The 27,304-nt window shown below is 38.0% G+C and overlaps 1 protein-coding gene across 2 annotated transcripts in view; it reads right to left on the reverse strand.

The window, feature by feature from the left end:
* The window catches only part of CDH2 (cadherin 2), a 113,758-nt gene that overhangs the window by 38,140 nt on the left and 48,314 nt on the right, over positions 1-27,304 (reverse strand). For both annotated transcript variants that reach the window (XM_052704454.1, XM_052704455.1), the window contains exon 3: positions 119-345. In XM_052704454.1, the coding sequence (XP_052560414.1) occupies positions 119-345 (227 nt within the window). The remainder of the gene's footprint in view (positions 1-118; positions 346-27,304) is intronic.

Genomic DNA, 27,304 nt, shown 5'->3' on the forward strand with positions numbered 1-27,304 from the left:
GCCCATTTAGTAAAATACCTCATGGAGAGTTGCATAACAAACAGAATCAAAGACCTATTTTTAAGCTTGTTTCGGGAGAGCTACTTATACATACAACATTTTATAGTTTTTGTTTTACCTTTTCTGAGACCCCTGTGAATGCTGGTTCAGGGGTTAGCTTCACCTTCATTTGCCATTCTTCCTGAGTTTCCTTGTCTTGAGCAGACACTACAAACTCTGTGGGCTCTGCTGATAGTTGGAAGCTTCTCTCTGCATATACTACACCATCTTCACCTACTCTGAAATCTTCTGGCTCACTGCTTCCAAAGTATATTTTTCGGTTTTCATCACAGCTCTGAAACCTCACTATAAAACACAAAATAAAGAACAAAAAATTAAAAGCAGTAAGTTTGAAAACTGTGTGATATAAAATGTATTGAGAACAAAAACTCAGAAACAGGAATACCTGTAGAGATTTGCACCCTTTCAAGAAAAGATTCAGTCAAGTCAAAATCATAATACACTCAGAAACACCCAGTGAATTTAATTATGCTACAAGCGTAATCATAAACACAACTGTGCTTACAGTGCCTTCTCTGCTATTGATGGTAAATCAAAAACCCTGAAGTCAGTTATGAGATTAACTTCTATGCCTTCCTCAATCCATGATTCAGCTGTATTATCTCTATACGTCACTTATGAGCTCTGGGCTTAATTTTCCTCCCTCATTCCTCACCTTTAAGATAGAATCAGCAGTAAATATTTACCTTATAGAGAAAATACAAGTTAAAAACTCAATATTTATCTTTTTTCTTTCCTCTTTATCTTTTCTTTTTGTAAAGCTGCTTCATATGCATCCATATATCCACTTAAGAGTATAACCCTTTTTCATCTAATTCTCCCTCAGTCTCAATTCATTTTGTGCCATCTCAATTATGCTCACTGGAATAAGAACTCAGTAAAACCAACCGTGTAAGGTACTGATGGGAAATGAACAAAACAGGTGCTGTTTTCTTGACCCAGTTGCTTTCACTACTGCTTATCTTCTAGATTACTGCAAATAACAGTAGGTAAAAAATGAAAGTGTGATTTTAAAACCAATGATCATTCTTTAATGCTTTCAAAGAATAGTGAAATATTTGATTGTATGGGCAACAGAAGTTCAAAACATCGTTATGAAGGTTGTGTTGAAATGCACATAGTGAAGATGAAGATAAAATGAGGCTTTATGCCTCATTTCAGTTATTGGACTTTTTTATATTGTGCTAAACCATGCACAAACTACTTAGCTTCAAAACCTAAAGGTCTCTCTCAAGAAAAATCACTACTAAATGTCATGCATCATATGCTTTCTTCCATAATGCACTGGTTACAGGAAGGTACTGAGAAGAATCGTATCTTTTCCCATTTGAACTTCAAGGACTGAGATGATGTTCAGATGACATTCAAAATTTGTTTCTTTACTTCACCCTTCCAATTATCTGGAATCCCCCACTTACCCTCTCCTGACAGAAGAGACTTTATAAATACTTCTTTAAAAGGGTCTATCATGCACAAAAGTGTGACGAACCACAGCGCTCCTCAAAATAAATGATAAAACATCAGTGTTCCCAGTATTAAGCTTACTGGCTTGTGCTCTTTCCACACGGCTCATGTGGCTGAAAGGCTTCCTCTGGGAAACGCCACTGTCGTACTAGGGAGAAGACAAGCCCCAGCAGAAGGCACAGAAGGCAGGAAGAACACACATCTCCCTGGGTGACTAGGACTCCTCATGCAGCTCCTTGTAGATGCTGCCTCAGGCCTTCACCATGAGCAGTGGGGACTGTTTCACTGCAATTCTAAGAAATACTTGGCCTCTAAGACCCGGAAAGCATAACAGAACCAAAAAAAAACCACCCAAAACAGAAGAGTAAGCAACATAACCCATAGCTCTGTGCCTCTGCTGGCTTCTAATCTCAGCTACCACTGCTCTCTCTGAACCTGCTCTTCAAAAGAGTGCCCTGACCAAAAAGGCAAAAGACAGGCTGATTCACCTCTGGCTCTTCTCAAGTCTCATTTCTGAAAACTACCAAGTGCAAAAGAAAATTAATATTAATCCAAACTTTGATCATTACTAGTTTTAAAAAGGGGAAATTTAAAAGGAATATTACAGTCATTATAATCTGAAAGACTAAGATATCATGACATTTCATAAAAACTTATTTCCCAACACACAGAAATGTAATATATTCAATGTTTTATGCATATCATAAGATTCTGAGAAAATCCCTTTCCTTTTACAGCATCTTTGTAAAAATTTATAAAATCGTCAGTGCTTTGTTAGAATTACTCTCCCCTTGCAAGGAACACATTAACAAATTACCCTCAACTATAACCATCCATAATTGAATTACCTTGACAGAGTACAAGTTGTACAGTAGTGACTCTCTCCACAACGGTACGGCTATCATTCTTAAATTCGATTTAGATCCCTCTACTTCATTTTTCAATATTCAACTGGCATGAACAAAGAGGGACTGCTGACTGTAGGTTTTTAATCTAAGGATGGAGGTTTTTTTTGCAAAAATGCTACAGGAACTTTTTTCAGTGAGAGTAACACCACTATTTACACCAATCATGTTTTAATACCAACACTGAATCACAGAAAGGCCTGGGTTGAAAAGGACCACACTGATCATCTAGTTTCAACCCCCTGCTATGTGCAGGGTCACCAACCAGCAGACCAGGCTGCCCAGAGCCACATCCAGCCTGGTCTTGAATGCCTCCAAGGATGGGGCATCAACAGCCTCCACAGGCAAACCTTTTCCAATGTATCACCACCTTCTGTGTGAAAAAACTTCCTCCTAATATTTAACCTAAACCTCCCGTCTTTAAAACCATTCCCCCATGTCCTATCACTATCCACCCTCACGAACAGCTGTTCTCCCTCCTTTTTGTATGCTCCCTTCATGTACTGGAAGGCCACAATGAGGTCTCCTGGGAGACTTCTCCAAGCTAATTAAGCCTCAGCCTTTTTTCACAGGGGATACGAAGGGAGATATGTTTTCCAAAAATTCCATTCTGTTGTTAAATCAATCACATGGATCCCTTTTAATTTTTAAAGAAGGTTAACCACATATATTATAGAGCATTTAGGTCACTTTATTTGCAACGAAAACAGTAATCAAATACCTTTTTTTTTTTACTACTTCATTAATTTCCTACTACTCTGAGAAACTTTTTCAGCACAAGCAGTATTATACTCATTACTTTAAAAAAAAAAAAAAAAGAGAACCTGTCTCTGTAACATTATTAAAGGAACACGTACAGCTCTGCGCTATTAGAGTAAGCCCTCAAGTCAACACTCTTTTGCATGGAAGCAATTAAAATATATGCTTAAATTTGTAGTGTACAAAGTCTTGAGAACTAAACATGCAAATTCATTTAAAGTGCCAGAGTTACACCACTTTTACTCCTGTCTAACGGGATGAATGATTCATGGTATCTGTTAAAACATTTCTAACCTCATGTACCTTACTAGTAGTCTTTAAATTACCTAGGTTTTTATTCGCTCAGAAAGGATTCTTTCTTCAGCTACTCATGCTGGTTTGCACATTTTTAGCAATTCCCTTCTGCTCCCTTCACCTTAGGCAAAAAACAGCAAAATTATTTGACCCAGAGACTGAATACGGTCTGATACAATGGACTATTACTAAACTCAGTTTTTCATGAAAATATTCATGTACAGTATACCAGTAAAGACTTTTTGTTACTTGTATTAGTCCTGAGACAGCTGTGTTGAGTTTGCCATTCGAATTTGTGTATTTTGGAAGTATCTAATTCACTTCTGGATAAGATTCAGACACATACAAATGACAAAAATTAATGTATTTCATTTTGATAATATACTGGAGCAACATTATTTGTCTTGGATGTTATTCTCCATGCCTAAGCATCAACATCAAAGCTTACTTAGAGGACATTATGAAAACTGCAATAAATTCTAAGCACTGGTAACACACGCTCAAATAATACAGTTAAAAGTATACATCATAAAATGGAAAAAAAACCAACAGGTATATTTAACTTACTCAAGATCACTGTACAGCAGATAGTAAGGTAAGAAAGTAGCTTACATAAAACCACCTACCAGATACCACTTCTGACAGTATGAAAAACTGTACAGAAACATTCTGCTTGAAGAATCAAGCTAGCTGCAAGCTTAACAACTGAATATTACCCTCTTCAAGAAGGCTATTTAAGAAGTCTTCCTACTTCTGCAAGAAGAGAAATCAAAGAAAACTACGCTAAATATATATACATATATTTTTAATTACACCTCTATAAATTAGTCATTTATTCAGATTGGCTGCTTCTGTACCTGTAAGGTGATCTATTAGTCCTACTTAGAGTGCAGATGCTCATATTTCAGTTTATGGTTTGTCAAAGTGGCATCTGAAATGCTCATGAGACACTCTACTACAATTATAGATAACTTTCAAGTATATATAAAGCCAGAGAAGTGGATTTTTTCTAATGTATCTTAGTGGACCATTATAATTGCAAACAACTGAACTACTTGCCAACTTGCTTCTTCCTTCAATGATAGCACTTCTAAAGTATGTCTGATTATTAAACCTTCATGAGCTTAGCTTAAAAACATTATTTTTGATTTTTTTTGACACATGGGTGGTCTGTAGCCATCAGGAAAATGTCTTGATTTTACCTGTAAGCTGAGAAAATTAGATGCAGAAGCTACTGATGCAAAATAAATATGGAATATAATCAAGTTATTTTAGACAATGGCATTTTCCTAACTGAATTATAATTGAATTTGTCATTATATCCCTCAGAGATGCTTCAATTCACTAGCACTGTTTCTAATGTGTTCTTCCATTCTGTTTTCTAATCCCCTTTTCCTTTGTCCTTTTACAGTCATGCACAGTGACTTGCATGCACACTTCATCCTATTCTCCACGTCATCCAGAAAAATCTCAAAAACTGAGGCCTTCTGAGCCTTTTTGGACTAACCGGCCTGTAACATTTCCAAAGAAAGCTTGCCTGTTAAAAGGCAGCCGCTTACCACTTTCTCAGAGCAAGTCTGCTTATTCAGTAATTGCTTCTGAAAATCTCTAATTCTGTGCTGAACACTGCACTACGCTCTGCCACCTTCACCCACAGTGAGCAGAAGGCTGCTTCCATGGAAGACACATTCCAAGTTTTGCTACTTCCTAAGGGCCAAATTTGGTCTATATGCTTCTAATTCCTATTTTCGCTTGACTTCACAAGCTTTTCAGCCTGGTTCCAAGTGGAAGCCTGGCTAGGAAACTTGTGAAAGGAAAGAAACAAACAGAAAATTTTCAACTGAAATGAAACTGGAGATAAATTAAAGTAATTTACCAACTTTAAATGTTTTATGATCTGACTCTTAGTAGCTTAACTTTCCACATTTTCATGTTATACTGTTTGCTTAATCACCTGTCTATTCAGTTAGGAAAACAATAATTAAAAGGAAGAATGATTTGCTAGAGTTATGGTTTATTTCATACAGTACACTTATTTCATCAACTGCAAGCAGCTCCAATAGAGTGATCTGTGGCAGACATTAGGTAAAGCTTACTATTACTATATGACTTTTTTATTAGTTATAGTATATAATATATGCTAATAAATATATATAATGGTATACATTATATATATACATATATGTATATGTATAATATATGGCAGTAAGATGTTTGTAGTAAGTCATGTACTGCCGAAAAGCTGTAAAGTTGCATGAGAAGTTATTCAAGATGCTGTACTATACACTGGTAAAAATAATTTGTGCTGGTTATTGCAGAAAATGCTCTTTCAGGGTATTTCCCTCCCCTGCTCCACTCCCCACACTAGTACTTCTAGACTGAAGAATATGCTTACTTCCTAAAGTAATATACTTTCAAAGCAATCTGGCAGTCTACACAATGGTGATTTCTGCAAACCCTATTTCTGCAACACTATTTTTCATTCTTGATTTGTGTAATTGCATTGTGAGGATGTTGTTAATATTATTTTTGCAAGTCTTGCATTGCAAGGTGTAAATGGGAAATGTTGGCCAGAGGCCTGCTTCCTCATTAACCCAACCAACTCAAAAACTAGGGTCTGGTTTTGAAGTATTTTCTTTCACAGGTAGCTGTCACAAAACTGCCTAATTCTTACATTTGCAGTGAAAGGCGTGCACAGTTCTTTAACAAAATGCCATCCAGTTCCCAGTTCCCATAATCCTTTGTTTACAGAACAAAGTTGTAACAGGCATGCCAGAATGAAAATAGGGATAATGTTCTTTCTATTTGATAGAAATGCCTCTGCAAGCTTTTCAGAACAGGAATACCAGAGATCAGCAAAACACAGAGCTGGTATCTCAAACAGAGTCCAAATTATATCTAATTCACTGACCCTTTTCAGTTCTTGCCTCTACCACTCACTGACACAAAGATCATCTGCGTTTTGACACCCCTTTTGTCCTCACTTTAGGGGGGAAAAAAAAAAAAAAAAGCAGTAGAAAAAGAGGATAAGCATCTTTGGGGAGGGGAAGTACTTCTACTTGGACAACTGCTTTTGTTTTAAGCACAAAAAGGTTTCTTTCTCTTTCCCTCCACTCTGCGTTACTTAATGCAGTTTTGCTATAGACGAGCCTGTAGGGCCCCTGCAGAGTTCTGCTCCAGGTTCTTCCTAAAGGATGCTAGCTGAAAGAGAACTTGGTAATAAATGTCATTCCTGTACTCTGGAGTATGCAGCACACCTTTAATACTTCCCCAAGTATACCATTCTACACAGTAATAAAAAGAAGGATTAAATGCTAATCTCTTATACCCATAATGCATCAACAGACTATACCTTCTAAAATCCAATTTGGTAATTAAAAAATATCTCCTGAACAGCCAGGCTGGGAGACTAAAGGGAAAGTACTGTCTTTAGAGATAGCTAGAAGAACACAGCTTCAAAATTCAGGCACTTAGCACAAACCTATTTTTACTTCTATTCATTTTTATGTGACCTTAAGCAGAATAAGAAATAAATACCTACAATTATGGTGTAGCTATTACAGGGCAGTTTTATTGCTACAGTAATGACTTAAATATTAAATATATAGTAAAAACTAGGTAAGCAGCATTACTATTAGTTTGTCTGCAGAAAACACAGATAAGGATTTTACTTTTTTTTTTCCCCCCTCCTCTTTAGCAATAAGGAGAGAAAGACACTTTTGTACGTCCTTTCTGCCAACTGCTCCTGAACAAAACTCTTTCTAGGCTTCAAATTTCACTTTCCTTCTGTCTCTTTTTCACTTCTCCTCCAGTCTCTCCTTGTTTTCTCGAATACTGAAACTCACTTTGTTATCATTACTTTGTTCCCTGATGCTCTCCTTTTTCCTGCCCCCTCATTCAGCCGTGCTCCCCGTGGAGGAGCATAGGTGCTGAAGCTTTACTCATTTCAGGCTGACAGCCCAGCATTCCAGCACACTGAGGGCAGAAAGAGGCTGTCTCTGGAGGGCTGCCTTTAAAAAATAAATAAAAATGCAGGCTCCTGGCTCAGTAGAGAGCCAGAACACGCTGATATATCAAACAGGCACATGATTTCAAATGAGCTGATGATCTGTTTCATCCATTCAACAGGTCAGCAGTTTTCATAGCTGTCTTAAGCCCCCACACTTAATAGGGGTTTAAAAGCCAACAAGAGAGAAGTATGCACATATCATCCTATCAGATAGGGTATTTTTCACTACTACTGTGAAAAGAAGCAAAATCTAAGTCTTTTCCACTTTAATTATTGGGCTGCCCTAGCAGCAATGAATGTACTTGCAAAGAATTACATCAAACAAAAATTCTCAGCTCTGACAAAATGGCAGTGATCTAGAGAGTGCTCCCATTTCCAGTGCAAAAACATTCTTAGAAACACATGTGAGGGCATTTCTTATTTGGTACTCTGATGTGGACACTGGCTATCACCCACTGCCCAGTCGCACACTTTGCAGTTCTTTGCAGGTGGCTCAGGGCACGCAGGGGCAGACAGTTACGTGGATGCACTTCTCAGATGCACTGGGCTGTGAGAGATACAACAAGTGGAAGGTAGGATAGTTTTCCCTAAAGCTGCTTTTCACCTTTGCAAGTGCTGCACTTTCTCTCGTCTCCTCCTTTCCTGTCGAGTTAGTCAATGCTCTGGTGTCATTTGGCACTCCCAACTGCTGAGAGAGAGCCTGAGCAAAACACACCACTGTCCTCAGAGCCACCTGGAGGTGGCTTGGCCCCCTGCTCTGGGTGGTCCTGCTGGAGCAGGGGATGGGCCAGATGGACCCACAGGGCCCTACCAGTCTCAGCCATTCTGACACTCATTGATAATACATGCCAACCCACTACCTTAACAAAGATAAAAATGGTTTAAAAGCATCCTACTTGCTTCAATACTGTGCCGTAACAACAAAAAAAGGGCAGGAAACTGACAGTTACCAAATGGGATGGAAGAAAGGCAGAGACAGCCTAGCAGCCTGCTAACATACTGATGTTTCAGATAGCAATTAAAAAAAAAAAAAAAAAAAAATCACAAATCCCAGGGATTATACTATCACTGGATCATGTCCACTAGGCCTCAGGGAGAAAACTAGTTGCCGCAGCAGCTTAGCGTTACCTAGTCAGACCTGGGGATTTATTATTATTGCTACTAATAATAAACACAGATATCTGACCTTAAAAATCAACAAAGTATCTGGTGAGCGGTACAGTTAGCACAGGCCACAGAATAGATGCCTGTAGCAAACAAAATAGAAGACAAAGAATAGGGGAACGTGACTCTTTTCTAAAAAGAGTACGCATGTGTGGAAGTCACATGTAAATGGCTGTTATCTCCCTCTACATACAGCTTTCACCTCTTCAGACGGAAAAGGTAGTATTCAAATGACTGATTAACCTTTCAAGAGAAAATACCTAGAGAAATGATAAGAAAATGCCTAACTGCATATACTTGAAAGTACTTCCAGGAGTTTGTTATGGTATCTCTCTTAATGCACACAGCATTCACCTCTGAATGCATATCACATTCTCCCTGCATGCAAAAATGTGTGTAGATATAAAACAAAACACAACAAAAAAAAACCACCAAAAAAACAAAGAAGCACTAGTATCAGCAATCAGAACTGAAAAGATGCAGGAAATCTTTGAACACTGCAGAGCAAGGAAGTTTACCTCAAATGTTCAATCATCACACTGAATCCTTACAGTTGCATCCAGCCCTACACACAGCAGCAATGAGTAATTAGTATATATTTTTACTTTTTCTTTTTCCCCACCACTCTTAAATGAAAAGTACAACGACCAAGGGGAAAAAAAGAAAAAAAAGTAATCTAGTGCAGGAATATTCTTCAGTGACTGTAATGCAGTGAATGCTGTGATAAATTACTTTTATCCTCTTGATTGATCACCTAAACCAGATCCTCAATGAGGTACGGCATCATTGCAACATTACTGAATCTCAACCGACCAGAAGGTGAAGGTAGAGGAAAAGAAATCTGATTTCTTAGGATAAATAAAGAGCCACACACTCAAGATTTGAGTCTCTTTTCAAATTATCATTTAATAGAAAGCTTACATGGCTCTAAACAAATTAGAGAAATATTGTTTGTGGCCAGAAGTAGCATTTTCACTTCATATTTATGCAGTGGAAACTTTAAAATAACTGACTTGAGGTCACTTGTGTACAGCCAAGACAATTAAAGTCAAAATTCAAGCGGTGCTACTTGCTTTCAATAACACTTACCATTCTCTGCCTACACAGTTCTAAGGATTACAAAATTACAAGCCTCAAATAATCCACTTAAATTCAAATTGACAGTAACAAAGTTGACAGAAATAAAAAAGGAGTTACGCTAGGAAAAAAAGCACAGATAAAAACTATTTTCTTCTCAAAATGCACACAAGCATGACAGCAGCACAACATGATACCTGGGATAATCCTGGAAAAAAAACCCAGAATCGTCTGACAGAAAAAAAACAGACAAATGAGAAGGATACAGAGAGGTTTCATTCAAGAAGCAACTTTCAAGTACAGCCAAGAAAAATTAAGACATATTTTAGGATCCTGTTCCAAAACAGTGCTGTGCAAATTTATGCAATTTATTCCAGGTAAGAGCCTTCCTGGGGGACAGGCTGATGCAAACCTGGCTGAACAGCCTCTTGCTTAACAATCATTTCAGTCCAGACACAGAAGAACAGAAAAGAAAATGAACAGACGTTCTGATATATTTGAAGATATGCTTCCTATGATAAATGCAGCAATTTTTTGTGTCTAGACTTTCCTGTGGGCCTTGTGAGTGCAAAACACAAGATACTTGACATTCAAATTGTGTTAGATTGGAATAATGCCTGAAAATGGCAGGGGCTTGACTGATTGAACTAGAACTAAAAAGCTACTTCTAGAAAGGCCTAAGGACTGGAGCAGAATATTACCTTTCTGAACCCTTTTGCTGGGTGAACGGTTACACGAGCTTTGAGACCAAAGATTAATGTTATAAATACCACAATGAAAATCCTCCGTGTGATAACGGTTCCTGAAGGGAGTCATTAGAATTCATTTCTGGATGTGGCAATTAACCTATTACTGCCTGAGTCAAGACTGTTTTGCTGAGCAGCAGTGAGATATTGTCCTCTGTGCAGCCTTGATTTTTCAATTATTAGTCATGACATCCTAAGTTTCTTAGTACAGATTACGCAGCATCACCCTCCAAATGCCTAGAATGCAAAGTCTCCAGGGATAATCCCTACAGTGATCAGTATAATGGGACTGATCCTTGACTGGCAGTCCTTGGTACTAGACAAAAACAGAAAAAAAATCAGGTATTTACATTAATCAGAGTGGTCCATGCACCTGGATGATGGAAGTACTCATTCAGTGTTAAACTGCAGAATCTATGTATCACAAAAATGAAACTAATTTTGCTTGCTGAAACCAAGTGTCTTTTCTGATAGGAAGACATGCCTCATTTTGCTTACCAGAACATGAAATATTCTGTTTCAAAAGGAATCTGAGTGGAAAAGTCCCATTATCATAAACATTTCAATGATTATTTCAACTGCCATCTGTATTTCACTTAATTTTCTTCAAGTGTTTGAATTCCCAGAAAAAGCACCTGTGGTATTCATTTATGCAGACAACATCTCTTTATACTTCCTCTCCTCCAAAACAACGTCAGTTTGCAAATGGAATAAAAAGAGCCATGCTACAGTGACTACATACTTTGGAAAATACTGCCCAGCATGTTTTACAGTAATGACCACTGATGAGCAATTTCTCTCTGCTGTAGTTATTTTTCCTTAGAATAGGCATTATTTTGAACATCTTGTACAACGATTACTGAGAGGCTGCAATGTGTTAGATAATATAAGCATATTCATGATTTATCTAAATGATGACTACAGTTTCTCATGGCAAAATTTATTTTTTTCCTGGTGCATGAAGCACTGTTCCTCTCCAGTGAATCTCAGACACTTACTATAACCAAGAAGTGCCTTTATGTGCATATGAAAATGCTTTTGGTCCATAAATGAAATAGTTTTACCTACTGGGAGAAGACAAAGTCATTCAGCGAGACAACATACTGAATTTCTGTTGAAACAGAACTGCAGAGCGTGAAATAGCAACCTGTCATCAGGTGTTGATAGTCTGATGTTCATCAATGGCAGCTGAAAACCACCCTCTCCTCCCCACATATGTTTGAGGCAGTCAAGAGCCATCAGTGTGCAGGCAAAGACTGCAGCACCTTGGATATTTTTCACTGTGCCGTAAGGCTGTGTTCTATACAAGTACAAAGCAAAACAAACAAACAAAAAAAGATGAAAAAGACAAAAAAAAGCCCTACCTTGGAAGCCAAACCAAAAGAAAACTTACTCATTTTGGGTCACTTCAATGTAGGTACGATCTACTTTGTATCAAAGCATCTACTCTGTTTGAAAAATGGATCCAAATCCCCATCACACTACCTCACTTCATACAGAAAAATTTCAGAGGATGAAAGCAGTTGTACTCAGCACGATGCACACAATGAGGACAAGGGGCCTGCAGACGTGCTTGGCAGTTGTCTGAAATGCGCTACCAAGAACAAGTGCTGAAGTGCATCTGGTTGATTTTCTGACTAGTGGAGAGTCCACCTGGCTGGTGTATAACACTTTGACATGGTAATCGGGCAGGTAAGCAAGAGATACCTTCTATACAAGCAGCCACCTCAGCTGAGCACTTGGAGTTTGAATAACGCTCATTAATTTGGGCCACGCCGCCCGCAAAAGAGGAACACATTATTTCCATTCGCTTCTCAGGGCTCGCATTATGGTATCTAAAGCTCACCTTCCCCTGTGAGAAAAGGATTTCTGAAAACTAAAAGCAGCCTCTCTGGCAGCAGGAGAAAAGCAGCACGTGAAATTGAACAGATATGACCTTACTTTAAACATCTGAGCCACATTTTAAAATATTGGCACCAAGACATTATTACTTTGCTTTGATATGCTGCCAAGAGAAAGCAAAGATCCATTGAAAACTGAACTCTATTTAGAAATCACATCCATTTTTCAGTAATCCTTGTAAATTCTGTATATATAACTTAAAGATGTTACAAAATACAACAGACTATGATGTCATGAAGTAATAATATTAACATAAAGGTCTCAACAGATTCATAATTACTACTGTTGCACATCAGAAAAATCACCAAGGAACATATAAATAACACCGCAAATGAATTACGCAGAGCAACTTGGGTATGGAGAAATTTGTGTTGAATTAATAGTATTTTGGCTCACAAGCACACCAACATGGCAACTGTTTCACAGAAATAACATTTTTATTAAGTTCACTATAGCATTTTTTTCCCCTTTTTTAAAATGTGCAAATGGCACCTTAATTGTGCCACTGTTGACATTTGGCTCATAATAAATATTACTAATAAATTTCCAAAGCCTGCTATCAGTAATCTCCAAGCAAGCATGCTTTAACTCCTTTGTTGCTTGACGTTTTCAATAGTGCAATTTAACTTTCTCTTTGTAGGCTAAAGAAAAAGAGTAACTTGACACATCTGATATTTTACTCATGCAATTGTGTTTTATCCATGGCACTCAAAAAGCCCTCAGGATAAAAATCAGTAACTGCATTCAATCCATCTACAAATCATACTCAACTGTCTTATGTACAGCTGTGTAGTTTTGCTTTTTCTTTAGCTTCCTTTCATATTTGATAGATTTCTGCTCTTTTGTTAAGTATGTTATGCTGCTTTCTCTTTCTTTAACACACCCTGCCTCCACGATACCTTTTCTAAAGCTGCTTTCTACATATGACACAATCCAATTCTCTGCTTTCACGTTTTCTACCTAGATGTCTCCAAGCAGTGTTTTCCATTACGATGCTGCTTAGAGCAGTACTACTGCCATGTAGGTTCCTGTCTCTTAAGTGCCAGTGAGATGTTTATTTTTTCTTCCCAGACTTCAGGGAAAGAATTTAAAAAAATCTCAGCTCCAAAGGTAGCAGACTCAGATAGTCTTCCCAAAATCTTGATGGTAGGAGGCAGAGAAGCACTGCTGCCTTAGGAAATGGATGTTCCTCACCCAAGCTGGTTTACTGCATTTTAGATATTTTGGGAGATAAGAAAGGACACAGTACTTCTTTCTACTGCTTATCAACTCAGTGTTCTCCACTGCACCTAGAAATGCTCTCATGTCATGGCAGCTGATGAGTAAATGCAACTCGTGTCACTTTCACAAAGGATTCAGAAACAATTCCAAAAGCAATTTTAACAGGTAAGGCAGAGGCTTCCATATAGGAATCAGAAAGCATCGCAGTAGGTACTCTTCCCTAGGCCCTAGCTGACCCTCACTGCATCTGCAGGCTGCACAGAGCAGTGTGGAGGAAGGCAAAAATACAGGATGAGTCTTTGCCATCCAATTAACTCACATTTCCATTGGTTATGTGTTTACTGGAAGCAAGGGAGTGAAAAATGCAAAACTAGAATGCTGTTGAGCAGTACATCACCACTTCCAGTAACATAACTATGCCAGCATGAATTACTTACGAATGCAGGTATGGAAAAGGGAACATTTTTACTGATGTTTGCCATCCACCTGAGGAGTGCACAGAACAATTTATAGGCACATCTCTCTTGACACCCCTAATTATGCAGTGCATCTTGGTTAGATTATTTTGTCTACATATGGATAAAATTAGCAAAATCTGCAAAGAAAAAATGGAAAGTAAAACTGAGTAATTCAAAAATGAATGAGAAAAAAAGAAAAAACAGGTTACTCTCAAAAAAATTGTCCTGAAAAACAGTCACCACTTAAACTACTTTGTCTTCCTATTTACAAGGGAAAAAAAAAAAAAGAAAAAGAAAAAAAAAATGAATTATAAAAATGCTTCCTCTCCTGCCAAATAGCAGTATTGTCTCTTTGTAGTTTCATCAGGTCAAAAGCACAGTAGAGCCCGTGATTCCCACTGACCTGAAGAGAAAACAACGTTTAACAGACAGAAAGCTATGTCCTTTCTTTAGATGAAAATTGAAGGATTTCTTCTTCATTAAGTGTCTTTTCAATAAGGTAGTAGTTTTGAAATAATAATAAAAAAATAATTAATTGCATTTCCTGCTTTTCTTGGTTGTGGTCATGAACTGGAGAAGGCTGAGATGTGCCTTTTTTGTTACTGCTGTTTCCGTAAGAAAGAAGCCTTTGTTCTGTACTTTTTTTTTTTTCATCCAAGTCTGAAATATATTCACAAGGCCTTGTCAACAAATGTACAACTCTGAAACAGAGGGCCAGCTTACTGAAACTAAGCACAGTTTCAGAACTGCTTAATGCAAGACTATAAAAATACTGTTGCCTTCTAAAATTAAATTTACCAAATTTTTAAAAAAGTGTGTTTATGTAACCTGCAGTAGTTCTTCATCATATTTACTGGATCAGCAGCCAAGGTCACACTTTTCAGCTCCTAATAAACAGTGTGCATATAATAATGATCTATTTCTTGTCCTTTCCAGTGATGCTAAATCTGTCAAAGGAGGAGAAAACACTATCAGTATCTTCAAATGAACCTCCTACAGAACATGATCTAAAATAAACAGAAACTATCCAGTGAAGGAGAACTGGACATGACATCTCTTGTTGCCTCTATTAATGCTGCTCTACTGCATGACCTCTAGGAAAATCCCTTCCTGATCACAGTAAAGATGTTGCATGACTCGTGCAAAAGTAGGGATGGGAGCTGCCCAATGACTGCCTCTACCAGGCTGAGCTCCCTCCTGTGAGCAAGAACTGAGCCTCAATGACAAGTGATGCCCACTTTTCCTGTGATCCTCACAGACTTCTATTTCCCAGGCACAAGCAGCAGTCTCAGCATTTCCCCAGAGCAGGAGGCTGCGCTTTGACACAAACACAGAGCTCCAGAAGAAAACGCAAAGTGACACCAGGATATTTGAAACATGAGTCTTGCAGTGAGCTGCTGCAGGATTGGTGAGATGAGGGGTCAGGCAGGTCAGCAAAATATCAAGGGTAGCAAATTGTTTAGCCACTGTTTTGTTTAGGTTGCAAGTGGCTTTGGACTGGGAGGAGCGGTAATTCTTTCCGGTTTGCCTTGGGCAGTGAGAGCTATAAAAGCATTTGTACTTGACTGGTGTCTGGGGAAATCAGATGAGGCTTTGGGGCTGCTCCCTTATCAAGTCTGGCAAGTGCTATGCTATGTGTGGCACACTTAAGATTTTCTCTCTCCCTATTTCATGTAATACATCCAGAAACAGCATTAAACATGCCAGACCAAAAAAAACCCAAACAAATAGTAGGCAAACAAATCCCTCCAACACTGCTTAGCAAGCTGCTTTTGCAGGGGTTTACTGTTTGAACACGACTTTCACCCTAATCTTCATAGAAAACCATAATGCCATATAGATGCCTGGTTAGCAAATCTCTGAAGCTAAAAATTTGCATGGGAACTTGAAGGAAGGAAGCTATAAACTGCTGAAAAAGAATCTTATTTACAGCTTGGCAGAAGTGACAGTACCCACTAGCAGGCATTAACAACAACAGCAACAGAAAAACAGATTTTTTTGAATTTATTTCTAAGTCATTTCTGTAGTTTAAGCCACGTTGTTGTCATACGCAAAATGAGAAATTACAACACAGCTGGGGACAACGGGGGATTTCAGTAATAACCTTGAACATTCGTTTTATCTCCAACCCCTACCTGGGTGGAAGCACAATTTTTGTTAAAATTGCTGGAATTAAAGTCAACTGTAAAATATTACAGTCTTTGAAGAATAAGAAGGTGACTTTGGTTAATACTGATCCATTTACATAGAAGAACAACCCGCCTTTCAAAACAAAAATGTTCATTTAACTTGAAACACAAGTAATTAATTAATTAAACAGATTATAAATTGTGACTATTAAATGCAACTACCAACAGTAACTCTGAAAAAATACTTTGTTGTGTCTTTTAGGTTTTGATAGTTCACAGTAGATTAGAACTAATTATAGTTTCAAGGTCCTCATCATTAAGTAACTCAGTGCTCCTATCAGCCAATTCACTGAAAACATTGCACATGCTAGACAAATGATTTATTGTGCAACTATACAACTAAAACTGGGCAGCTGCAATATTTGGGTGAATGTAGGCAAGGCCTCAAAAGCCTGTTCTAATAGAACCAACCAGCCATAGCTTAATAGAGTAATTCCAATCAACTCAACCTGGAGTTGTCACAAGTCTATATAAAAATCTTGCCTGTTACATAATCTATTGGATGGCTACTACTAGAATTCATTAAAAAAAAAAAAAAAAAAAAAAAACCAAAGTAAAGTATTCTTGATATTATCTATCCTTGCTTAAATAACACAAGAAAAAAAAAAAAAACACATTAAGAGATTGCTAACAGAAAAAATAAATATATGAATTTTCATTTGTGATTTCATCTGAAAATTGAACAGGTACACTTCTGGAAGGGACAGGCATCTCAAATCGATACATAATAAATGAATAAAACATCAGCGACCAGAGGCCAGCTTTTCTTGAGCAAAGTTACTGTATTTGCGAAGAAAGCGCTGAAGGGAAACAAGTAGATACCAGAAACCTATCTGTACTATACACTTGTATTGATTTGGAGGAGTTTGGTATGCATGAGAACTACAAGACTATATTCTAGGGAAATTAAAAGGAGATTCAACAACCTTATACTACTAGAATTTTTTCACCAAATGGTGGCTGTTCCTGAACTTTCATCACTAACAGAAAAAGAGAAAAAAATGGAGGTTGACAAGGCTTTAAGCACCTTCCACTGCCCTACTGCTGCTACTGAATCCACTTGCCCCACTTGAGTCAGGCTGCTCTGCATGGACCTGGGGACCTGGTGCAGCCAGTAGAACACCAGAGTAAGTGTTTCTAAACAGAGGGAATAAGGGAATACACAACTGGGTCTCAGCAGTCATTCATGGGGACATGGGAAATGTGTCTGCCAAGTTGTTATGGCCGCGGTCACACATATCATGGGTTACTTCCATTCACTTTGCTGCAAATTGCAGTTCCAGTAATACTGACTTACTCTTAGTCCTTTCTTTCTTAAGTTCCTCAGCCTCTAAGCAAGGCCTTACTTACCTTTTAATTACACCAAAACAATTCTTGCAGAAGTCATTTATCTTTAAAATGCTGGATTCCAAAATTAATGGTCTATAGCAAAAGCTAAGTGATACAGGATCCACAGGATATGAGATGGATTTGAAGGCACATAGATAAGACAAGCAAAATTGACAAAAGATCAGTAATTAAGACTTCCCAACATATTTATATGTGCCAGAATAAGACTTCCCAACATACTGTATTTATTTATGTGATGGGAAATCTTAATTTATCTACGTATTTTTGCAGTACATTGGGGTTGCCAACAGAACAATCTGCAGCCACTCAGGCTGAAATTTTCTATAAGAGAAATTTATTTCTCTTCCATTTCATCTCAGCAAATGGATCTCATCTCTGAAACTGGAAGTATGAGAAACAGGTGCTTAACTCCTACAGATATCCATCTAACTACTTTGAGAGATGGGATGCTGTTCTCAGCTAAATGACTATGTTAAACTTGTAAAATAGAAATTAGCAGATATTTTCATGAACTCTTCAACTACCAGAGACCTGTCTTGGATCCAACTTGTAGATAATTTTAAGGAATCGGAGCAATTGTAATTCCCAGAGACCTGACCTAACAGGAGACAATGTGCTGACCTTGAAAAGACTTCTTCATTGCTGGTTTTTGGTTTTTTGTTTTTTGTTTTTGTTTTTGTTTTTGTTTTTGTTTTTGTTTTTGTTTTCTAAGCTAGAGGCAGAAAAATATCTTACATGAAAAGGGCTATAGAGGCCACAATTCTGGGTCAGCAGAGCACTGTAAAAGGATTATTTTGCTGCTCAGAGAATACGTACCACAAATGCTTTCCCCTTGCAAACTGTGACAGCTACACAAAAATCCTAAAACTCAAGAACTATTTTGACCATCTATACTTAAATTTTAACTATCATTCATGAGAACGGGCAACAAGGAGCGAGCAGAACAGGAGCCTCAGCACATCTTTATTCAGTGGCAGGAAGGCACTATTGTCAGATGTAGAATGGGTCTGAAAAGCAAAGAAAGCTTGCATTGTTGCCAGTGTTACTGGGAACACCCCAAGTGTTCACTGCAGTATTCAGAGAGATGAGCTGGGACAACCCAAAACAATACCTTTCAAACTGATAAACCAGAGCTCAATTCTTTCAATAAGACTAAAACCCAGGCACGCAGGTAAAGTATGTACTACCCAGAAACATACAGATAACAAGTGGCTGGAGACTGGCCTTCAGAGTCTGTCTCCGCAAGCGTGCTCGGAGTTACAGCAAAAGATGCAGTCAGCCTTTTAGACACGGTTGTCTTGGAGACACCAGAACACACTGCGCTGATGACAAAGAAAACAAAAAGCTGGATGCACTTTCTAAGGCTTTTAGTCAGCTCTCTTTCACAGCGAGTTTATGGAGGAGGGCCTCCCTGGGATGGGTATGCGAAAAATGCTGGCAATCCCCACTGCACAGTGGGGCAGAAAGCTGTGCTTGGTTGCCTGGCAGGGCAGTCTGCTCACCTCCAAGCAAGTCATAGCTCTGCACCAGAGCTAAGCCCTTCCACACCTAACCATCTTCAGCAGATGCCAAGTGGTTTGATAATACAGGGGGCTATAACTTCATGAGCCTCATGTGAGCTTTTCCTGACAGCAGACACTTACAAAGGGTGGTGCTGGGGAGGGAGTGGGGGGGAATGTCAAGCTGCAATTATTCTTTCATGAATCTGATGATCAGTAGCTGCAGAGCAGTAGGTCTGCTTTTAAAATAATTATGGAAAGCTCGAAGAGCTGCCAAGTGAAGTCTTACAGAAGCAGTCTGTGACCCAGAGAGAGAAATAAAGCAGGCAGTGTCTCTCAGCTCGTGCAAGGGCCGGGGAGCCACACTGGGGATTATTTCCAATTAACCAATTGGCTTGCTGAGAGATGCCTTCCAAATTATAGGCAGATTCAGAAATATACTTTTAAGGTACGTGGCCACAGAGTTTCCAGCAACTAGCAAAGGAACAGCTAGTGGCATTGAGGCAGTGGCTCAGAAAACAAACAAACAAACAAACAAAAAACAAGCCTTCTATCTCACCGTCATTGATATGCATGAAGAAATTTTAGCAAAAGCCTTCTTTCTAAAGAGATGATGGTCTCAACAGTGAAACTTTCCTATTCCAATTACAAGTAATACCTGTAACTCCCTGCCTTCCTGCTGAACTCACAGATCCTGGCTTTGCAAGAAAGTAAGATAAGTTTGTCATTTTTGTCCACTTTAGCTAAGGAAGGCTATTATCGGGGAGTAGCACTCAGCCTGAACAGGCCTCTTCTGCACTGTATATAATATGTGCATCAAGCACGAGGATCTTTTCAATTTGCAGTACTCTTCATTGATGTAATTCAGAGCCACATCAGAGGATGCCATGACAACAATAGTAACTAGTGGCTGTAGATACACAGTGTCACATGCACCCATCCTTCCTTGAATTAATTTATGCTAACACCCAGGTCTAGCTGGATAGCCTGACAGCATGCACTTGAACACACACAATGCAAGGACTCTGGCTTTGTCTCCACATCTAAACCTCTTGTAGGGCAACATGATGTTGACAATTATTTGCAGAGAGTGCACAAAGGTTCCATCTATTTCATACAAAAGAAAGATGGAAGCTCTCACTCCACCACGGGTTGTACAGTTGTTTATTAATTTTCTGATTTCATGGGTTGCTGACTTCTATATGCCCATTTTCAAATTCTAAGTACACCAAAAATTCTGTGTGATATATCAACATATATCTAGTTCTGACTGAACTGAGTAGGACAGGAGGAGAAGAGATGAACACAGGAAAATTGATAATTTTCCACATCATACTTTCCTTTCACACTATTCCTCTCTTTTGCCTGCATACCCTCCAAAAGGAGGGAATGGAAAAGCCTACACGAACGTGTTACTTGCCTTCTAGCCTGTTCTAAAAGGTCATAAAATGGATAGACAGAAGAATATTGGAATACAGTACAACTACTATCGTCCCTTACCTCTAAACATTTTAAGTAGAACTATACTACTACAGTAGATGACTGCCACCCTTTCACAATGATGAATGGCAATAGCAGAAACCTAGGTCAAAAGATGCAAAAGACATTCAAACTTGATGAGATCAGCTGCTACTGGCTGTTTCTGAATAAGACCTGACACAATCATACACAGCATTAGGATCACCATCTTTCAATTTTGTTCCATTTGTCTTACCACTAAATGCAAAACAGTATATTTTATTAACTGAACTGCTGACAGCAGCTCTGCATTTGAGACTGGTAAAAATACAACTATACTATAGACACCAAAACACAGATTTTGGAATATTTCAGACACTGCCAGTCGTAGGCACAAACCAACCAAGTCAAATGTCATGGAATTTTCAGAGTTGGTGAGCCTGTGATTTTAGCAAGGTTAATAAAAGTAAATTCAGAAATTCTGTCTTCTCATGTGAAGCATACCTCAGATGCCACTCATGACAATGAGTGGCTGTAAGCCTTCCAGGACTCCATCCGTAGTGCATACTTGTATGTAAAATCTTTAGTATTCTCCAGCAATGTCTTCTTGCAAAAGCATACCATAAATAGGACATGCTGCTGCCCACATTGGCTCTATCCTTTTACAATTATATATTAAGTTTACTTAATGGATTGAGACCGACAAGTTCCTTTTTGTGTGTCTGTACTTGAAACAAGCAGTATCACAGCTTTTTCTCAGGTACAAAACAAAAATCCTAGGAATTTGAGTTGAACACTTATGACAGCAGCATCCTAATGACCAGTGCTTGGTCATTCTTTCTGATGTGCAGCCTTTGACCTGTCAATCATCTAGAAGTTGAAAGAGATGCGTACTATGTACACTTATCACATATAATGCAAATCTGTCACTACAGTCTTACAAGAATTCAATGGTGCAAGTACAAATCTGAAAACTCTGTTAGTTTGCCAGACTGGGCCAATCTGGCAGACTAAAAATGCCTCTTTGATGCATCATTTACGATTTCTTTGATGATAAGTAAATCGATACATGGCAAGTACAGGTGATCTTTCCCTGGGTATAGCTACCTTGGGTAGCTGAAGCATGCACAGCAGTACAATTTTGTAGGATTTATTGGCAACATTGTAAAACTAAAAAAACAAACTATCCAAAATGATTAGGGGAGCAAGTTCTCTAAAATGGAAATGGGTGAATTTAATGATAATCATAATTTAATGATACCGTAAATTCTTGCTGTAAAGTTTAAAGTAAATAAATAGCCCAAGCATATGTCCACCATTTTGATATTGAACCCCACAGTAAAGACTAGACTTGGAAAACAAGAGTTAATGATGGTGGTTCATGAGGCAGAATTACTATAAAACAGTATTATTTTAATTAATTCTATTTTGTAAAATATAGAGTAGCCCTCAGAATCTATGCTAGTGGAAGTCCTTTAAACTTTGCCTAGATCCAATCCAAAACTCTCCAAACCACACAAAAAGCCATTAACTCCTACAAAAGTTTTAAAGTTCTAATCCCACTTTTCAGATAAACTGTAATTAAGGCATTGTGCCACATCTCTTTACAGTCAAGTAAATTAAAGAGATAACAAGTATTTGCTGCCAGCTAAATTGCTCCATTTTGCCCAAGCCATACCAGATGTCTACTGAAATTGTTTCACCACGGCAAAGCTAGGCAACAAGTTAGGTGATACTTACTTTCAGAGAGCATTCATCACTTCCCCAACAGAAAACTGTGTTTTATGAACAGTTAGCTCAGTTTCTTAGGCCTTTGTAAGGCCACGCGCTCCACGTAACTGAGGTGCACTGACTGCCAACTGTCAAATTTATTAGTGACCCATCTACTAAGTCCTGCTGCAAAAACCCGTAATCAGTAAAGAGCCTTTCTTTCTTCTTTTTCTCCCAGGAGAAAAAGAAAGTGTACAGTTAATAGCATCTAGATAATAAATCTCTACGTGATTCCTATAAATTTTTACCAGAAAATAAGAAAAAATTATGCCTAAAAGAAATATTTACAAATTAACACATTGAAACTTCAGTTACAGTAAGTAAAACAGGTTTTCTTGTTCTTCAAAGTAGATGCCACTTGCTCCCACTATTGTTTTATGCAAATTCAGTTCCTTAGACATCAACATTATGCGTTGCATGTTTTATGGATACAATTTTGCATCTTGGTCAGTTTTAATTTTCCAAATCTTCATCCCTAGCAGTCAAAGCCAGAATCACAAGAACAACAGAAGATCATTAAAGAATGATGTGTTTGCAATGTGAATGTACACAATACATCATGCAAACAAAAAGCAAATTTTGCAGTTCCAGTTAATGTAAATCACCATGAGGTAATCATTTGTATGATTTGCCAGATGGACTGGAAGGCCAAGCCTGAACCAGGAAAATTGTTTTTGTATTACTACATTCCTGGTAGAAGTAGAAAGGACTACTGCTATGCTTTGAACTGGTCATACATGATTTCATTGTAGAAATACAGTCCTGGATACCTATATCTGTATTAGTACAGCAGCTGAAATATTGCAGCTTTATACCTCCTGCTTGCTTGAATTGCTGCTGTAGCAGGTATTTACATCAATGTTGTTCCTGCATAGAAAGTAACATGATAAAATCTTTTGGTTATTTGTAAAAAGGTATTTGTAATCGCCATCTCTGTTAAATGTATCTGGATCAAAACCAAATAAATCACTTAAAATGATCAGAGCGGGTTCTTAATACCATATTTGAACTTTATTTTCTCTAGTTCATTTTCCTCTTCCTTCTACAATCTGCATATTACACCCCTCCCCCACTTTCTTAGTAATCTCTCTTCTATTGTGCAGACAGAAACAAAGCAAAAAAAAAAAAAAAACAACAAACCAAACAAAATGAGCCCGTACTCCTGCTGTGGGATTGTGCCACAGAAACAGAGTAAAGTTTACTAGAATTATGTACTGTCAGCTATGCTCTGCTCCCACTGACACCTGCTGACTGTCTGCACAAGAGGGACTGGAGATGTAAAGTTCTAGCATACAGAAGACATGAACGAGGGGAGAAAAATAAAATGGGCATCCTGGCTTACAATACTCCTATATATGCAGACACATACTACAGACACTATGATTGTAATGTGTAACAGTTTGCTAAGCAAACAGGAATGCTAGTTCTACCATCAGCAGTCTATCACATGATTCCAAATCACAGGTGTGTACCTTATGTAGTTGGGACAAACTGTTGCTTAAACTCAGTACAGTCAAATAAACTACAGATTAACAATTAAATGTTCCCCTCTTTAATTCATAATATCAAACCTGACAAGTTCTCTTTCAGCTAAAGACACAGATAGGTACATTACATACAGAAGAGATTTGGTTGCCTATGAAGTTGTTGAACAGACTCAGAATCACTTCAGCTCACAGGAGAGTCATTCATGTTTGTGACGGTCATGAATCTTATTTTCAAAATCATTTCTATTTTATGACTTCAAAATATATAGGCTATTGCCACTCTTATTTCACAGCAGTGAAATTCCATGAGAAATTCTCTAAGTTTACTAACAACACAGTTAAAAAAAAAAAATTGGTTTCCAAAAGACTGATGCTGTAATTAAAAATAAAAGCAAAATTTCCAGTTTGAGAGCACTACTTAATGAAAGGCCAACAGCAAGTTAAAACTTTTCATAATAATCTGTTTCCATAAAAGAAATTTCTTTGGCCTTTATCCAAAGGTAAGTACTAGATACCTTAGAGCATTCCACACATACATTTAGAAGTACCATTATTATCACACAATTTCAGAATAACAGATTACATCTAATAAGATTGAAACTGTTGGTATTTGAAGATGAAGTGTAGAATGCACTCAGAATGCTAAACAACAGGTTATTCTACATCATAGGATACTTGCATTCTACATATACACATGCATGCTCATGCATGTGTACATACATAATATTAAATACGTATTGAAACTTATTAATGCCTTAGGACAGCAAGTGTATTTATACCAGCCCCTAGGACAGCCGGATATTTAAATTCTTCATAAAGGGACTGTCAAATTTGTAATGTTCATGTTAAAGACCTGCTTCCTCAGCTGATTCTCCAAAGAATCGGGTTTCCAGGAAGTATCAGTATCCATCTTATCTTTCACCCATTTTCTACTCAATTTTAAAAATAAATATGAACACTTTAAAAATGACAAGTTGAAGAAGGTGGAATTAATGTCAACCAACTGTAGTGAGCCCAAATGTCTAATCTGCCCACTTTCTGTACTCAACTGAAAGATAAATTGCTTTCCTAAAGGGTTAAGGCTGAGATAGTGCCATCTAAAAATAACTTTCCCTCCACTAGAGAGTCTGCAGAAGCCCAGATGACTGACACCAGATGCCTAGCAATAAAAGACAACTTTTATATGAAGCAATATCATCTTGAATTAGGCTAACTTGCATAGTTTCAAAAATGACGCAAGTTTTGGGTCACTGAAACCCTTCTTTGGGTTGTTTTAAAATCTGTGTAATACTATTCTCAGGTGGGCAAGTATTCTTACTTTGCAGCTATGGAAAGACAACCAAAGTCAAAAGATTTGCCAAGGGCTACAATGCAAACTAACAGCAAAGTAAGATCAAAGATCAAGCGGTTCTGGATGTACATTTGGGGGATTCATTCCCTAGATAACATCACTTTTCTCATATATTTGTAGAGCCTGGACTGAACAAAAACAGACTTGTCAAATTGCCTTAAGAGAGTTGATTCACAGTTTCAATGTGCCCTAAATGTACTTCACTATGATCCACCAAATGAATAAATTGGCTGCTACTGATAAAAGAAACCAATTCAAGCCACAAGGAAAAAACAGACCCTGCTAATGCTATATGTATGTCCTTAAAATTATCTAATCCATCTAAATATTTCCACACTCACAGAACAGACAGTAAGGAGGAAAAAAATAAAAATAAAAATATTATATATACACGATAACCTCACATTGAAACAGATTTGTACTTTAAATAAGGTTATATGGTCTAAAACAAGAGCCTGTTTTTAGGCAGAATTTCTGACAAGGAGAGAGTGAGTCAGTACAGATCAGAAGCAGTTTATGCATACAGATATCCAGAGGGGAAAATTACTGAAAATTCTGTTTACAGTTCTGAGGTTGAGACTGCCTACAGGTAAATAGTCTAGATTAGAATTAGTGTCTAAGGGTGATGGTTCTTTCATAAGTCTCTGATCTGATATAACCCTTTCAGTGAACTATTACTAGAAATCTAGTTGCCCCTCAGGGACTCATATGCGGTTCCTGACCTTGAATGGGTACCAGCTGACCTGGCAAAGACTCCTATCACCAGATCCAAAATAGCCTCAATGATACTCCCAATGTGGGTCGCAATTAGCATTACCAGTTGACAAGAAGCAATGACTTCTCTGGTTTGTGTTGCAGTTGACAGTCACAAACAAAAAGCTTCCCATAAATTGTTGAACGGTACCCAACTGAGCAGGAAGAATCTGGAGGGAAGCTTTAATAGGCCATTGAAGAACACTGTGATGAGCTAAGTATGAAACAGCAATAGAAATAATAGCAGAGGACTGCAAAACAAGGGCATAAGGCCTAATATACGTGAAGATGTGCCAGTCAGAGGCAGGAAGGAACTAATGCTGGCAAAGGGAGCTCACAAAGCAATTCTTGAGTAATGAGTCGGATAAAAATACACCTTACTAGTTCTCTTTGCATTTAGCCTGTGATGTATTTAGCAGCACTGCATATCTAGGAATATTGCCCTGCTATTTAAACTGTGATCCCTGCCTCATTCTCAACAGATGGCAGTACCTTCTGCCACCTGTTCCTGCTCCCTTCCCATGAAAGCACCCCACAAACCAATGCTCAAATCTGTAGAGCTTAGCACAAACGCAGATGGCTTACTGCTTTACCTTTTCTTCCTCTTTCCATAACCCATAAAACTAAACTATATCAAATAATCATGGATGACACAAAAATGATGCAATAAACTTTATTCTAGTTTTCTGAACCTCCGCACAAGATGCATTTCTTCCCTCTATTCCTCTGTGATTTGTAAGAGCACAAACATCCACAGAAGCTACAGAAAACACGTCATTTGTCTCAAAATGCCCAAGCAGTAAACCAGTAAACCAAAACGTGGCATTTCCCAATCAGGATCTATCAAGGTTTAAAGAAGTACTAGCTCTTCAATACTGGCTAATAAAGACACACTATGTGGTACTCCTAGAATCCCCTGTATATATTCAAGTCAGCCTTAGAGAAAGACATTTCTTACTCCAGGCTCTGTTCCCTTTGAAAATTTCTGGAATTTGAGGCAAGAAATGCATGGAGGCAGAAAGGAGGGAATGAAAAAAAAACCACAAAAGGGTACTGGAAGCTGAACCCTTTGGACAAGCTGGCAGAAGAGATCACATACTTGTTCCTAACAAATAGCTAACTGCAGAAGATCCACTGCTTGGAAGGAGGTCCATTCAAGTTACATGAGAGATGCTTCCTTGCTTTCTGTGCATAAAGATTATGAAAGAAAACATGTATTTCTGAGTCCTTCCCCATGATTGCTCCAATCAAATTTTTAATATCTTTGACTCAAACTCTTCAAAAGTCATTCTTCTACCACTTAACAGGGAGAGAAAAGCCAGATACTGGAATAAGTAAGCAGGTGTTACCTGTGGGACACGAGTGTTTACAGTATGGTTCCTAGGTCT

The sequence above is a fragment of the Tympanuchus pallidicinctus genome, unplaced genomic scaffold (assembly GCF_026119805.1).
Source record: "Tympanuchus pallidicinctus isolate F22 unplaced genomic scaffold, pur_lepc_1.0 scaffold5, whole genome shotgun sequence".
NCBI classification, from domain to species: domain Eukaryota; kingdom Metazoa; phylum Chordata; class Aves; order Galliformes; family Phasianidae; genus Tympanuchus; species Tympanuchus pallidicinctus.